Here is a 13,415-nt window from a genome sequence, read left to right on the forward strand (position 1 = left end):
GTGTATGGAACTATACCCCAGTGAGAATCAATGTGTGTTAGGGACTGTACCCCAATGAGAGTCAGTGTGTGTGTGGGACCCTGTACCCCAGTGAGAGTCAGTGTGTGCATGTAGAACTGTACCCTAGTGAGAGTCCGTGAGTGTGTGGGACCCCATTCCCTGGTGAGAGTCACTGTGTGTGTCAAACTGTGCGCCAGTGAGAGTCAGTGAGTGCATTGGACTGTACCCCAGTGAGGGTTAGGTGTGTGTTTGGAACTGTACCCCAGTGAGAGTCAGTCTGTGTTAGGGACTGTATCCCAATGAGAGTCAGTGTGTGTGTGGGACCCTGTACCCCAGTGAGAGTCAGTGTGTGCATGTAGAACTGTACCCTAGTGAGAGTCCGTGAGTGTGTGGGACCCCATTCCCTGGTGAGAGTCACTGTGTGTGTCGAACTGTACGCCAGTGAGAGTCAGTGAGTGCATTGGACTGTACCCCAGTGAGGGTTAGGTGTGTGTTTGGAACTGTACCCCAGTGAGAGTCAGTCTGTGTTAGGGACTGTATCCCAATGAGACTCATTGTCTGTGTGGGACCCCATACCCCAGTGAGAGTCAGTGTGTGTTTGGAACCCGTAAGCCAACTGAGAGTCAGTGTGTGTGTGGAACTGTACCCCAGTGAGAGTTAGTGTGTGTGTGGGAATGTAACCCCAGTAACAGTCAATGTATGTGTGAGACGATACCCAGTGAGAGTCAGTGAGTATGTGGGACTGTACCCCAGTGAGGTTTAGTGTGTGTCTGGGAGTGTACCCCAGTTAGAGTCAAGTGTGTGTGTGGGACCACGTACCCATGTGAGAATCAGTGTGTGTAGAACTGTACCCCAGTGCGAGTCAGTGTGTGTTAGGGACTGTACCCCAATGAGATTCATTGTGTGTGTGGGACCCCATACCCCAGTGAGAGTCAGTGTGTGTTTGGAACCCTGAACCCAGTGAGAGTCAACGTGTGTGTAAGACTGTACCCCAGTGAGTGTCAGTGACTGTGTGGGACTGTACCCCAGTGAGAGTAAGTGTGTGTGTGGAACTATTCCCCACTGAGAGTCAGTGTGTGTGTGTGTAGTACTGTAGCCCAGTGAGAGTTAGTATGTGTGTGTGTAGTACTGTAGCCCAGTGAGAGTCAGTGTGTGTGTGGGACTGAAGCCCAGTGAGAGTCAGTGTGTGTGTGGGACTGTACCCCAGTGACAGTAAGTGTGTGTGTAGAACTGTACCCCAGTGAGAGTCAATGTATGTGTGTGGGACTGTACCCCAGTGAGAGTCAGTGAGTGTGTGGGACCCCATAACCCAGTGAGAGTCAGTGTGTGTGTAGAACTGTACCCCAGTGAGAGTCAGCGAGTGTGTGAGACTGTACCCCAGTGAGAGTCAGCGAGTGTGTGAGACTGTACCCCAGTGAGAGTCAATGTGTGTGTAGTACTGTACCCCAGTGAGAGTCAGTGTATGTGTGGGGCTGTACCCCGGTGAGAATCAGTGTGTGTATGGAACTGTACCCCATTGAATGTCAATTTGTGTGTGGGACTGTATCCCATTGAGTGTCAGTGAGGATGTGGGGATGTACCCCAGTTCGAGTCAGTGTGTGTGTGGGACCCCGTACTCCAGTGAGAGTCAGTGTGCATGTGAGACCCCATACCCCAGTGAGAGTCAGTGTGTGTGTGGGACTGTACCCCAGTGAGAGTCAGTGTGTGTGGGAGCGTACCCCAGTGAGAGTCAGTGTGTGTAGGGCCCGTACCCCAGTGTGCATCAGTGAGTGTGTGGGAACCCCTACCCCAGTGAGAGTCAATGTGTGTGTGGAACTGTACACCAGTGAGAGTGATTGTGTGTGTTGGACTATACCCCAGTGAGAGTCAGTGTGTGGGACTGTCTGCCAGTGAGAGTTAGTGTGTGTGTGGGACCCTGTACCCCAGTGAGAGTCACTTTGAGTGGGAGTGTACCCCAGTGAGAGTCAGTGTGTGTGTGGAACTGTACCCCAGTGAGAGTCACTTTGAGTGGGAGTGTATCCCAGTGAGAGTCAGTGTGTGTGTGACTGTACCCCAGTGAGGTTTAGTATGTGTGTGGGAATGTAACCCCAGTAACAGTCAATGTATGTGTGGGACGATACCCAGTGAGAGTCAGTGAGTATGTGGGACTGTACCCCAGTGAGGTTTAGTGTGTGTCTGGGAGTGTACCCCAGTTAGAGTCAGTGTGTGTGTGGCACTGTACCCCAGTGAGAGTCAGTGTGTGTGTTGGACTGTACCCCAGTGAGGGTCAGTGAGAGTGTGGAACTGTCCCTCATTGAAAGTCAATTTGTGTGTGTGACTGTACCCCAGTGAGACTGAGTGAGTGTGTGGGAACCCATACCCCAGTGCGAGTCAGGTGTGTGTGTGTGTAGTACTGTACCCCAGTGAGAGTAAGTATGTGGGACTGTACCCCAGTCAGTGTCAGTATGTGTGTGGCACAGTACCCCAGTGAGAGTCAATGTGTGTGTGTGGGACTGTACCCCAGTGAGAGTCAGCGAGTGTGTGGGACCCCATACCCCAGTGAGAGTCAGTGTGTGTGTGGGACTGTACCCCAGTGGGAGTCAACATGTGTGTTGGACTGTACCTCAGTGAGAGTCAGTGTGTGAGACTGTACCCAAGTGAGAGTAAATGTGTGTGTAGTACTGTACCCCACTGAGGGTCAGAGTGTGTGTGGGTCTGTACCCCAGTGAGAATCAATGTGTGTGTAGAACTGTACCCCAGTGAGAGTCAGCGTGTGTGTAGGACTGTACCCCAGTGAGATTCAGTGTGTGTGTGGGACTGTACCCCAGTGAGAATCAGTGTGTGTGTGGAACTGTACCCCATTGAAAGTCAATTTGTGTGTGGGACTGTACCCCAGTGAGTGTCAGTGCTTATGTGGGGATGTACCCCAGTTAGAGTCAGTGCGTGTGAGGGACTGTACCCCAGTTAGAGTCAGTGTGTGTGTTGAACTGTACCCCAGTGAGAGTCAGTGTGTGTGTAGAACTGTACCCCAGTGAGAGTCAGCGAGTGTGTGGGACTGTACCCCATTGAGAGACAGTGAGTGTGTGGGACTGTACGCCAGTGAGAGTCAATGTGTGTGTAGTACTGTACCCCAGTGAGAGTCAGTGTGTGTATGGATCTGTACCCCATTGAATGTCAATTTGTGTATGGGACTGTACCCCAGTGAGTGTCAGTTAGGATGTGGGGATGTACCCCAGTTCGAGTCAGTGTGTGTGTGGGACCCTGTACCCCAGTGAGAGTCAGTGTGCATGTGAGACCCCATACCCCAGTGAGATTCAGTGTGTTTGTAGAACTGTACCCCTGTGAGAGTCAGTGTGTGTTGGACTGTACCCCAGTGAGAGTCAGTGTGTGTGTGGGGCTGTACCCCAGTGAGAGTCAGTGACTGTGTGGGAATGTACCCCAGTGAGAGTCAGTGTGTGTAGGGCCCGTACCCCAGTGTGCGTTCGTGTGTGTGTGGGAACCCCTACCCCAGTGAGAGTCAATGTGTGTGTGGAACTGTACCCCAGTGAGAGTCAGTGTGTGGGACTGTCTGCCAGTGAGAGTTAGTGTGTGTGTGGGACCCTGTACCCCAGTGAGAGTCACTTTGAGTGGGAGTGTATCCCAGTGAGAGTCAGTGTGTGTGTGGAACTGTACCCCAGTGAGAGTTAGTATGTGTGTGGGAATGTAACCCCAGTAACAGTCAATGTATGTGTGGGACGGTACCCAGTGAGAGTCAGTGAGTATGTGGGACTGTACCCCAGTGAGGTTTAGTTTGTGTCTGGGAGTGTATCCCAGTTAGAGTCAAGTGTGTGTGTGGGACTGTACCCCAGTGAGAGTCAGTGTGTGTGTGGGACTGTACCCCAGTGAGAGTCAGTGTGTGTGTTGGACTGTACACCAGTGAGAGTCAGTGAGTGTGTGGAACTGTCCCTCATTGAAAGTCAATTTGTGTGTGTGACTGTACCCCAGTGAGACTCAGTGAGTGTGTGGGAACCCATACCCTGGTGCGAGTCGTGTGTGTGTGTGTGTGTGTGTGTGTGTGTGTGTGTGTGTGTGTGTGTGTGTGTAGTACTCTACCCCAGTGAGAGTAAGTGTGTGTAGAACTGTACCCCATTGAGAGTCAGTGAGTATGTGGGACTGTACCCCAGTCAGTGTCAGTATGTGTGTGGCACGGTACCCCAGTGAGAGTCATAGTGTCTGTAGGACTGTACCCCAGTGAGAGTCAGTTTGTGTGTGGGACTGTACTCCAGTGAGAGTCAGTGTGTGTGTGGGACTGTACCCCAGTGAGAGTCAGTGTCTGTATGGGACTGTACCCCAGTGGGAGTCAACGTGTGTGTGGGACTGTACCCCAGTGAGAGTCAATGTGTGTGTAGTACTGTACCCCACTGAGAGTCAGAGCGTGTGTGGATCTGTACCACCGTGAGAATCAGTGTGTGGAACTGTACCCCAGTGAGAGTCAGCGTGTGTGTAGGACCGTACCCCAGTGAGATTCAGTGTGTGTGTGGGACTGTACCCCAGTGAGAATCAGTGTGTGTGTGGAACTGTACCCCATTGAAAGTCAATTTGTGTCTGGGACTGTACCCCAGTGAGTGTCAGTGCTTATGTGGGGATGTACCCCAGTTAGAGTCAGTGTGTGTGTTGGACTGTACCCCAGTGAGAGTCAGTGAGTGTGTGGAACTGTCCCTCATTGAAAGTCAATTTGTGTGTGTGACTGTACCCCAGTGAGACTCAGTGAGTGTGTGGGTACCCATACCCCGGTGCGAGTCTGTGTGTGTGTGTGTGTGTGTGTGTGTGTGTGTGTGTGTGTGTGTGTGTGTAGTACTGTACCCCAGTGACAGTCATAGTGTCTGTAGGACTGTACCCCAGCGAGAGTCAGTGTGTGTGTGGGACTGTACCCCAGTGAGAGTCAATGTGTGTGTGGGGCTGTACCCCAGTGAAACTCAGTGAGTGTGTGGAACTGTACCCCATTGAAAGTCAATTTGTGTGTGGGACTGTACCCCAGTGAGTGTCAGTGCTTATGTGCGGATGTACCCCAGTTAGAGTCAGTGTGTGTGTGGGACTGTACCCCAGTGAGAGTCAGTGTGTGTGTTGGACTGTACCCCAGTGAGAGTCAGTGAGTGTGTGTGGCTGTACCCCAGTGAGAGTCAGTGAGTGTGTGGAACTGTCCCTCATTGAAAGTCAATTTGTGTGTGTGACTGTACCCCAGTGAGACTCAGTGATTGTGTGGGTACCCATATCCCGGTGCGAGTCTGTGTGTGTGTGTGTGTGTGTGTGTAGTACTGTACCCCAGTGACAGTCATAGTGTCTGTAGGACTGTACCCCAGTGACGGTCAGTATGTGTGTGGGACTGTACCCCAGTGAGAGTCAGTGTGTGTGTGTGACTGTACCCCAGTGAGACTCCGTGAGTGTGTGGGTACCCATACCCCGGTGTGAGTCTGTGTGTGTGTGTGTGTGTGTGTGTAGTACTGTACCCCAGTGAGAGTAAGTGTGTGTGTAGAACTGTACCCCATTGAGAGTCAGTGAGTGTGTGGGACTGTACCCCAGTCAGTGTCAGTATGTGTGTGGCACAGTACCCCAGTGAGAGTCATAGTGTCTGTAGGACTGTACCCCAGTGAGAGTCAATGTGTGTGTGTGGGACTGTACCCCAGTGAGAGTCAGCGAGTGTGTGGGACCCCATACCCCAGTGAGAGTCAGTGTGTGTGTTGGACTGTACCCCAGTGAGAGTCAGTGTGTGTGTGGGACTGTACCCCAGTGGGAGTCAACGTGTGTGTTGGACTGTACCCCAGTGAGAGTCAGTGTGTCGTACTGTACCCCACTGAGAGTCAGAGTGTGTGTGGGTCTGTACCACAGTGAGAATCAGTGTGTGTGGAACTGTACCCCAGTGAGAGTCAGTGTGTGTAGAACTGTACCCCAGTGAGAGTCAGCATGTGTGTAGAACTGTACCCCAGTGAGAGTCAGTGAGTGTGTGGGACTGTACCCCAGTGAGAGTCAGTGTGTGTTTGGAAGTCTACCCCAATGAGAGTCAGTGAATCTGTGGGACTGTACCCCAACGAGAGTCAATGTGTGTGTGGGACTGTACCCCAGTGAGAGTCAGTGTGTGTGTGGGACTGTACCCCAGTGAGAGTCAGTGTGTGTGTAGGACTGTACCCCAGTGAAAATCAGTGTGTGTGTGGAACTGTACCCCATTGAAAGTCAATTTGTGTGTGGGACTGTACCCCAGTGAGTGTCAGTGCTTATGTGGGGATGTACCCCAGTTAGAGTCAGTGTGTGTGAGGGACTGTACCCCAGTGAGAGTCAACGTGTGTGTGGGACTGTACCACAGTGAGAGTCAGTGTGTGGGACTGTACGCCAGTGAGAGTCAGTGTGTGTGTGGAACTGTACCCCAGTGAGAATCAGTGTGTGTATGGAACTGTACCCCAGTGAGAGTCAGTGTGTGTATGCAACTGTACACCATTGAGAGTCAGTGTGTGTGTGGAACTGTACCCCAGTGAGAGTCAGTGAGTGTGTGGGTCTGTACCCCATTGAGAGCCAGCAAGTGTGTGGGAATGTACCCCAGTGAGAGTCAGTGTGTGTGTTGGACTGTACACCAGTGAGAGTCAGTGAGTGTGTGGAACTGTCCCTCATTGAAAGTCAATTTGTGTGTGTGACTGTACCCCAGTGAGACTGAGTGAGTGTGTGGGAACCCATACCCCAGTGCGAGTCAGGTGTGTGTGTGTGTGTGTAGTACTGTACCCCAGTGAGAGTAAGTGTGTGTGTAGAACTGTACCCCATTGAGAATCAGTGAGTATGTGGGACTGTACCCCAGTCAGTGTCAGTATGTGTGTGGCACAGTACCCCAGTGAGAGTCAATGTGTGTGTGTGGGACTGTACCCCAGTGAGAGTCAGCGAGTGTGTGGGACCCCATACCCCAGTGAGAATCAGTGTGTGTGTTGGACTGTACCCCAGTGAGAGTCAGTGTGTGTGTGGGACTGTACCCCAGTGGGAGTCAACATGTGTGTTGGACTGTACCTCAGTGAGAGTCAGTGTGTGAGACTGTACCCCAGTGAGAGTAAATGTGTGTGTAGTACTGTACCCCACTGAGGGTCAGAGTGTGTGTGGGTCTGTACCCCAGTGAGAATCAATGTGTGTGTAGAACTGTACCCCAGTGAGTGTCAGCGTGTGTGTAGGACTGTACCCCAGTGAGATTCAGTGTGTGTGTGGGACTGTACCCCAGTGAGAATCAGTGTGGGTGTGGAACTGTACCCCATTGAAAGTCAATTTGTGTGTGGGACTGTACCCCAGTGAGTGTCAGTGCTTATGTGGGGATGTACCCCAGTTAGAGTCAGTGCGTGTGAGGGACTGTATCCCAGTTAGAGTCAGTGTGTGTGTTGAACTGTACCCCAGTGAGAGTCAGCGAGTGTGTGGGATTGTACCCCATTGAGAGACAGTGAGTGTGTGGGACTGTACCCCAGTGAGAGTCAATGTGTGTGTAGTACTGTACCCCAGTGAGAGTCAGTGTGTGTATGGATCTGTACCCCATTGAATGTCAATTTGTGTATGGGACTGTACCCCAGTGAGTGTCAGTTAGGATGTGGGGATGTACCCCAGTTCGAGTCAGTGTGTGTGTGGGACCCTGTACCCCAGTGAGAGTCAGTGTGCATGTGAGACCCCATACCCCAGTGAGATTCAGTGTGTTTGTAGAACTGTACCCCTGTGAGAGTCAGTGTGTGTTGGACTGTACCCCAGTGAGAGTCAGTGTGTGTGTGGGACTGTACCCCAGTGAGAGTCAGTGTGTGTAGGGCCCGTACCCCAGTGTGCGTTCGTGTGTGTGTGGGAACCCCTACCCCAGTGAGAGTCAATGTGTGTGTGGAACTGTACCCCAGTGAGAGTCAGTGTGTGGGACTGTCTGCCAGTGAGAGTTAGTGTGTGTGTGGGACCCTGTACCCCAGTGAGAGTCACTTTGAGTGGGAGTGTATCCCAGTGAGAGTCAGTGTGTGTGTGGAACTGTACCCCAGTGAGAGTTAGTATGTGTGTGGGAATGTAACCCCAGTAACAGTCAATGTATGTGTGGGACGGTACCCAGTGAGAGTCAGTGAGTATGTGGGACTGTACCCCAGTGAGGTTTAGTGTGTGTCTGGGAGTGTACCCCAGTTAGAGTCAAGTGTGTGTGTGGGACTGTACCCCAGTGAGAGTCAGTGTGTGTGTGGGACTGTACCCCAGTGAGAGTCAGTGTGTGTGTTGGACTGTACACCAGTGAGAGTCAGTGAGTGTGTGGGACTGTACCCCTGTTGGAGTGAGTGTGTGTGTGGGACTGATGCCCAGTGAGAATCAGTGTGTGTGGGAACCCATACCCCAGTGTGAGTCAACATGTATGTGGGACTGTCCCCCAGTGAGAATCAGTGTGTGTATGGAACTGTGCACCATTGAGAGTTATTGTGTGTGGAACTGTACCCTGGTGAGAGTCAATGTGTGTGTGGAACCCCATACCCCGGGTAGAGTCAATGTGTGTGTGGAACCCCATACCCCGGGTAGAGTCAATGTGTGTGTGTGCGATTGTACCCTAGTGAGAGTAAATGTGCATATGGGACTGTAGCCCAGTGAGAGTCAGTGCGTGTATGGGACCCCGTACCCCAGTGAGAGTCAGTGTGTGTGTGAGATTGTACCCCAATGAGAGTCAGTGTGTGTTTGGGACTGTAACCCAGTGAGAATCAATGTGCGTGTGTTACTGTACCGCAGTGGGAGTCAGTGAGTGTGTGGGACTTTACCCCAGTGACAGTCGCTGTGTTTATGGAACTGTCCCCCAGTGAGAGTCACTGTGTGTGTGTGCGACTGTACCCCACTGACAGTCAATGTGTGTGTGGGACCCCGTACCCCAGTGAGAGTCAATGTGTGTGTGTGACTGTACCCCAGTGAGAGTCAGTGTGTGTGTGGGACTGTACCCCAGTGTGAGTCAGTGTGTGGGACTGTACCCCAGTGTGAGTCAGTGTGTGTGGTTCTAGGGAACAGTGCGACTGGTTAATAATTATTTTACTGCAATGGGAAGTGAATGAATTGCTCCCACTTTAACATTGAAAAATGAAACTTGAGTCTGTTTTGATGCTGTAGACATTTTTTATGAAAAGCAGACTGTACAAACATGATGGGAACATATCAAAACTTTGACTGTAACCTTGAATAAGAACAATGAAGGTTTGATGGCAAACCAAAAAAAATGTTCATCTCTAGTCAAGACATCAAACATTTCAACCAATGCCTGTCTGTCAACAAGTCAGCATTGTGCAAATTGCTGGTTTCAATTTTGATCACTGTTCCTGTATCATGCACAGATATTTGTACTGTGCTTTTGTGGCCTCTGAGGCTTGAGATCTTGGCAAGAGAGCTATTTGCGCATTTCACCCCAGTCCTCAGGCTTCTGTTGTATGTTGAGGTGTACAGGAGGTTGTGGATGATGTAGAGGTGTACTCTAACAGAGTGAGCTGATCTCACTTTTGGTGCAACCCCATTTACAACAAGCACTGGACAGACCTGCCACCACATCCCTCCCCTTCCTGTTGGTGCTTCGCAAAGCCTCTAAGACATCATCAGAAACGCTTCTCCTGCTTCGGCTGTCTCCCCCAAGTCGTACCAGCACTCTCCAACTCTCTGGCTCATAGATGGTGACATCTTCTGAAAGAGGCCAGCCATCAAAATTGGTGTCTTTTATCGTCTTCTCCAGGTAGTCAGGGTTCTCAGAGATATCTGGAAGATAAACACACCACAACCCATAACACGGAAACTCATCATTAAATATCTTTTTTCTGAATAAGGGCCCTGACCCAGAACATTACCTTTCCAACTCATCATTAAATCTTCTCCAATAAAATTCAATAACCTAAAAGCTGGTTTGCAGTGATCTTCTTTCTTCAGGATCTCAAATTTTCTGCAGTACATCTGAGGACAGGTATCATCGAATTGAACTTGTTTCAGTGATAGGTGGCTGATCTTTGTCTCAATTCAGTCAGTACTGAGATACAGCGGGAGATGCAGGGATGTGCTTGCTACTCCCAAGCCTGTGACAGGTTTCTAACCACCCGTCCTCTCAGCTGAGCTTACTGTTCATCTGCGAGCCTGGACGGTGAAACCTAACAGAATATTCAATCACAAGTGACTTTATAATTGATCTTTCTCAACATACACACTTGGCTGCAGGATTTACCAGTGGGTAACGATTTGGAGAGGGACCCACAGTTAAACTTACTGCTTGTGAAGCCAGAGTTCTGAGAAGAATGCTGTGGCATTTTCCCTTGTTCCAGACAGGATCAGCTAGCAATAATTTAATTCAGATGTTCTATTCAGCCAGTTCCTCTTCTAAATGCATTTAAGAATCTCTGCATTATTTACAAGCCTCAGTGCAGCCACATGAACCCCATTTCAAATATATCTGTTCTCAAAAGCAGCAATGAACAAACGTTGGTGCTCAACCTCCTATCTCCCCACAACCAAAAACCAGGGCAGGAAGCCTGAAAGAACAGACTGTGAAAAGCTAGTTGACAGGGCTTGATATCGGATTCCGTGGATCAGAAATTGGCTTGCTGAAAGAAGACAGAGGGTGGTAGTTGATGGGAAATGTTCATCCTGTAGACCAGTTACTAGTGGTGTACCACAAGGGGCGGTGTTGGGTCCACTGCTGTTTGTCATTTTTATAAATGACCTGGATGAGGGCGTAGAAGGATGGGTTAGTAAATTTGCAGACGACACTAAGGTTGGTGGAGTTGTGGATAGTGACGAAGGATGCTGTAGGTTGCAGAGAGACATAGATAAGCTGCAGAGCTGGGCTGAGAGGTGGCAAATGGAGTTTAATGCAGACAAGTGTGAGGTGATGCACTTTGGTAGGAGTAACCGGAAGGCAAAGTACAGGGCTAATGGTAAGATTCTTGGTAGTGTAGATGAGCAGAGAGATCTCGGTGTCCATGTACACAGATCCTTGAAAGTTGCCACCCAGGTTGACAGGGCTGTTAAGAAGGCATACAGTGTTTTAGCTTTTATTAATAGGGGGATCGAGTTCCGGAACCAAGAGGTTATGCTGCAGCTGTACAAAATTCTGGTGCGGCCGCACTTGGAGTATTGCGTACAGTTCTGGTCACCGCATTACAAGAAGGATGTGGAAGCTTTGGAAAGGGTGCAGAGGAGATTTACTAGGATGTTGCCTGGTATGGAGTGAAGGTCTTACGAGGAAAGGCTGAGGGACTTGAGGCTGTTTTCATTAGAGAGAAGAAGGTTGAGAGGTGACTTAATTGAAACATATAAAATAATCAGAGGGTTAGATAGGGTGGATAGGGAGAGCCTTTTTCCTAGGATGGTGACGGTGAGCACGAGTGGGCATAGCTTTAAATTGAGGGGTGAAAGATATAGGACAGATGTCAGAGGTAGTTTCTTTACTCAGAGAGTAGTAACGGAATGGAATGCTTTGCCTGCAACGGTAGTAGATTCGCCAACTTTAGGTACATTTAAGTCGTCATTGGACAAGCATATGGACGTACATGGAATAGTGTAGGTTAGATGGGCTTGAGATCGGTATGACAGGTCGGCACAACATCGAGGGCCGAAGGGCCTGTACTGTGTTGTAATGTTCTAATCTAATTCTAATCTAATCTAATTCAATTTCAACCATCAGTCCTGACACATCAGAACTGACAAGTATCAGGACTGGAATGAGTGTGTAATTCAAACATGACAGAATTGTGATGCAGTACTGTCTGAAAGATGATGGACTTTTGGCATTATCACTGGACTATGAATCCAGAAACCCTGGTAATGTCCTGGGGACCTGAGAAGGAATCCCACCATGGCAGATGAATTCAAAAACAAACATCGAATTAGGAATCAAATGATGACCACAAAACCATTGTTAATTTTGGGAAAACCCATCTGGTTCACTAATGTCCTTCGGGGAAGGAAATTGCCATCCTTACATGGTCTGGCCTACATGTGACTCCAGACCCGCAACAATGTAGGTGACTCTTAACTGCCCTCCAGGCAAATAGGAATGGGCAGTAAATGCTGGCCTAGCCAACAATGCCCTCATCCTGTGAATGAGTGAATGAAAGATAATTTACTTTGTCTGTTCCACCCAGGCTCTGAGCTTCTCAGCAGTGCCAATTGTTTCCCCTTCATTGGAACAGCACAGACTGAGATCCACCTGGGCTTTGGCTGCAGCTGCATGGCAGCCCTGGACATTTGATTTCTATCTCATGCTGGGGGAGATCTCACTCTGCCCACTTGGGCATGAGCATCAGCTAACTAGGCAGAGACTGAGAGGATCACAGCTCCTTTAGGAATCCCACTGCTTTTCTTTTCATTGTTCCCACTGGGATCTGGCAACTAGCAAGTAACCCACTAGGATCTGGTAACTCGTGGATAGTCCATCTGCTGGGATGTTCACTCAGCGCTGTGCTGGGTGCTATTTTGCCTGTCAGTGGCACAGGCAAAATGTTCCCTGGTAGCTCTTACCTGCTGGATTTCTTCCTGTCCTTTTCCACCTGGAGCCTCCGCAGGTGAAAATGACTGCCCGGATAAATTCTCTCCCACAGAGTTTTACTCCAAGAACAGGTTTATGAGCATTAGCCTCCAGCTGAAACTCTGAGATGACCAGCCAGAGGGCCAGGATAAACCAAAACCTCTGCATGACGTGGACTGTCTTTCTTATCCTGTGAGACTGAGGATGCAGGAGTGAGGGGAGAATAGAGAGCACAAGGAGACAGAGAGAGAGAGGTTGAGGAGCGAGAATGAGGATCCCCGGTGCCAGTGCTGAAGCTAGAGCCTGTGCCTGCCTTACTTAAAGTCCACTCTATTTAAACCCTTGTTCATATCTGATAAACAGATGTAATTACTGAGCTGTCACAATACACATTAGGAGCTTATGGTTTAATGATCAGCAACAGAACTGCTGTAAAGGTCTCTGCCTGTGCGGAGACAGACACACTAAATGTTTAATATGATCTGCACAGCTTCAATGTTCTTATCAAAGAAAATATTAATCATATATAAAAGTATTCAAAGGAAAATCCTGACAATAAAAAGTCATGCGATGAGTTGCTATTTATTAAATGTTAAGACCTCACAGCTTACGTCATACATTTTATCACAAACCTTTGTTTAAAATTTTTGCCTAATTCTAACCTATGCACTCTCAAGCTCTTCTTGGAAGGGTTAATTCTTCATTTTCAATGGAGACCTCACTCAAGCATCCAGCCTCACGCTGTTATCCTTACACAACAAACTGTTCCATTGGTGAGGCAAACTGCATTCCTGTGACAGGCAGGGGGTCATGGGGATGGGAGCTGTTCATAGAACATAGAACGTTACAGCACAGTACAGGCCCTTCGGCCCTCAATGTTGTGCCGACCTGTCATACCGATCTCAAGCCCATCTAACCTACACTATTCCATGTACGTCCATATGCT

The 13,415-nt window shown here is 49.5% G+C and overlaps 1 protein-coding gene across 1 annotated transcript; it reads right to left on the reverse strand.

Annotated features, from left to right (window-relative positions):
* Nucleotides 1-9,230: 9,230 nt before the first annotated feature.
* LOC132206323 (relaxin-3-like) lies at nt 9,231-12,754 on the reverse strand. Its single transcript, XM_059639956.1, has 2 exons — nt 12,463-12,754; nt 9,231-9,711 (listed from the first exon to the last, which is right to left on the reverse strand). Exons 1-2 carry the CDS (start codon nt 12,635-12,637, stop codon nt 9,437-9,439), a joined length of 450 nt encoding a protein of 149 aa, XP_059495939.1. The 5' UTR covers nt 12,638-12,754; the 3' UTR covers nt 9,231-9,436.
* Between the last annotated feature and the right edge of the window lie 661 nt (nt 12,755-13,415).

The sequence above is a fragment of the Stegostoma tigrinum genome, chromosome 35 (genome assembly GCF_030684315.1).
Source record: "Stegostoma tigrinum isolate sSteTig4 chromosome 35, sSteTig4.hap1, whole genome shotgun sequence".
Taxonomy (NCBI): domain Eukaryota; kingdom Metazoa; phylum Chordata; class Chondrichthyes; order Orectolobiformes; family Stegostomatidae; genus Stegostoma; species Stegostoma tigrinum.

Coding starts and splice junctions, on each gene's coding strand:
- LOC132206323 (XM_059639956.1), bottom strand. CDS start 12,637: ATGCAGAGGTTTTGGTTTATCCTGGCCCTCTGGCTGGTCATCTCAGAG. Junction 9,712..12,462: donor GACAGGAAGAAATCCAGCAG/GTAAGAGCTACC, acceptor TTTATCTTCCAG/ATATCTCTGAGAACCCTGAC.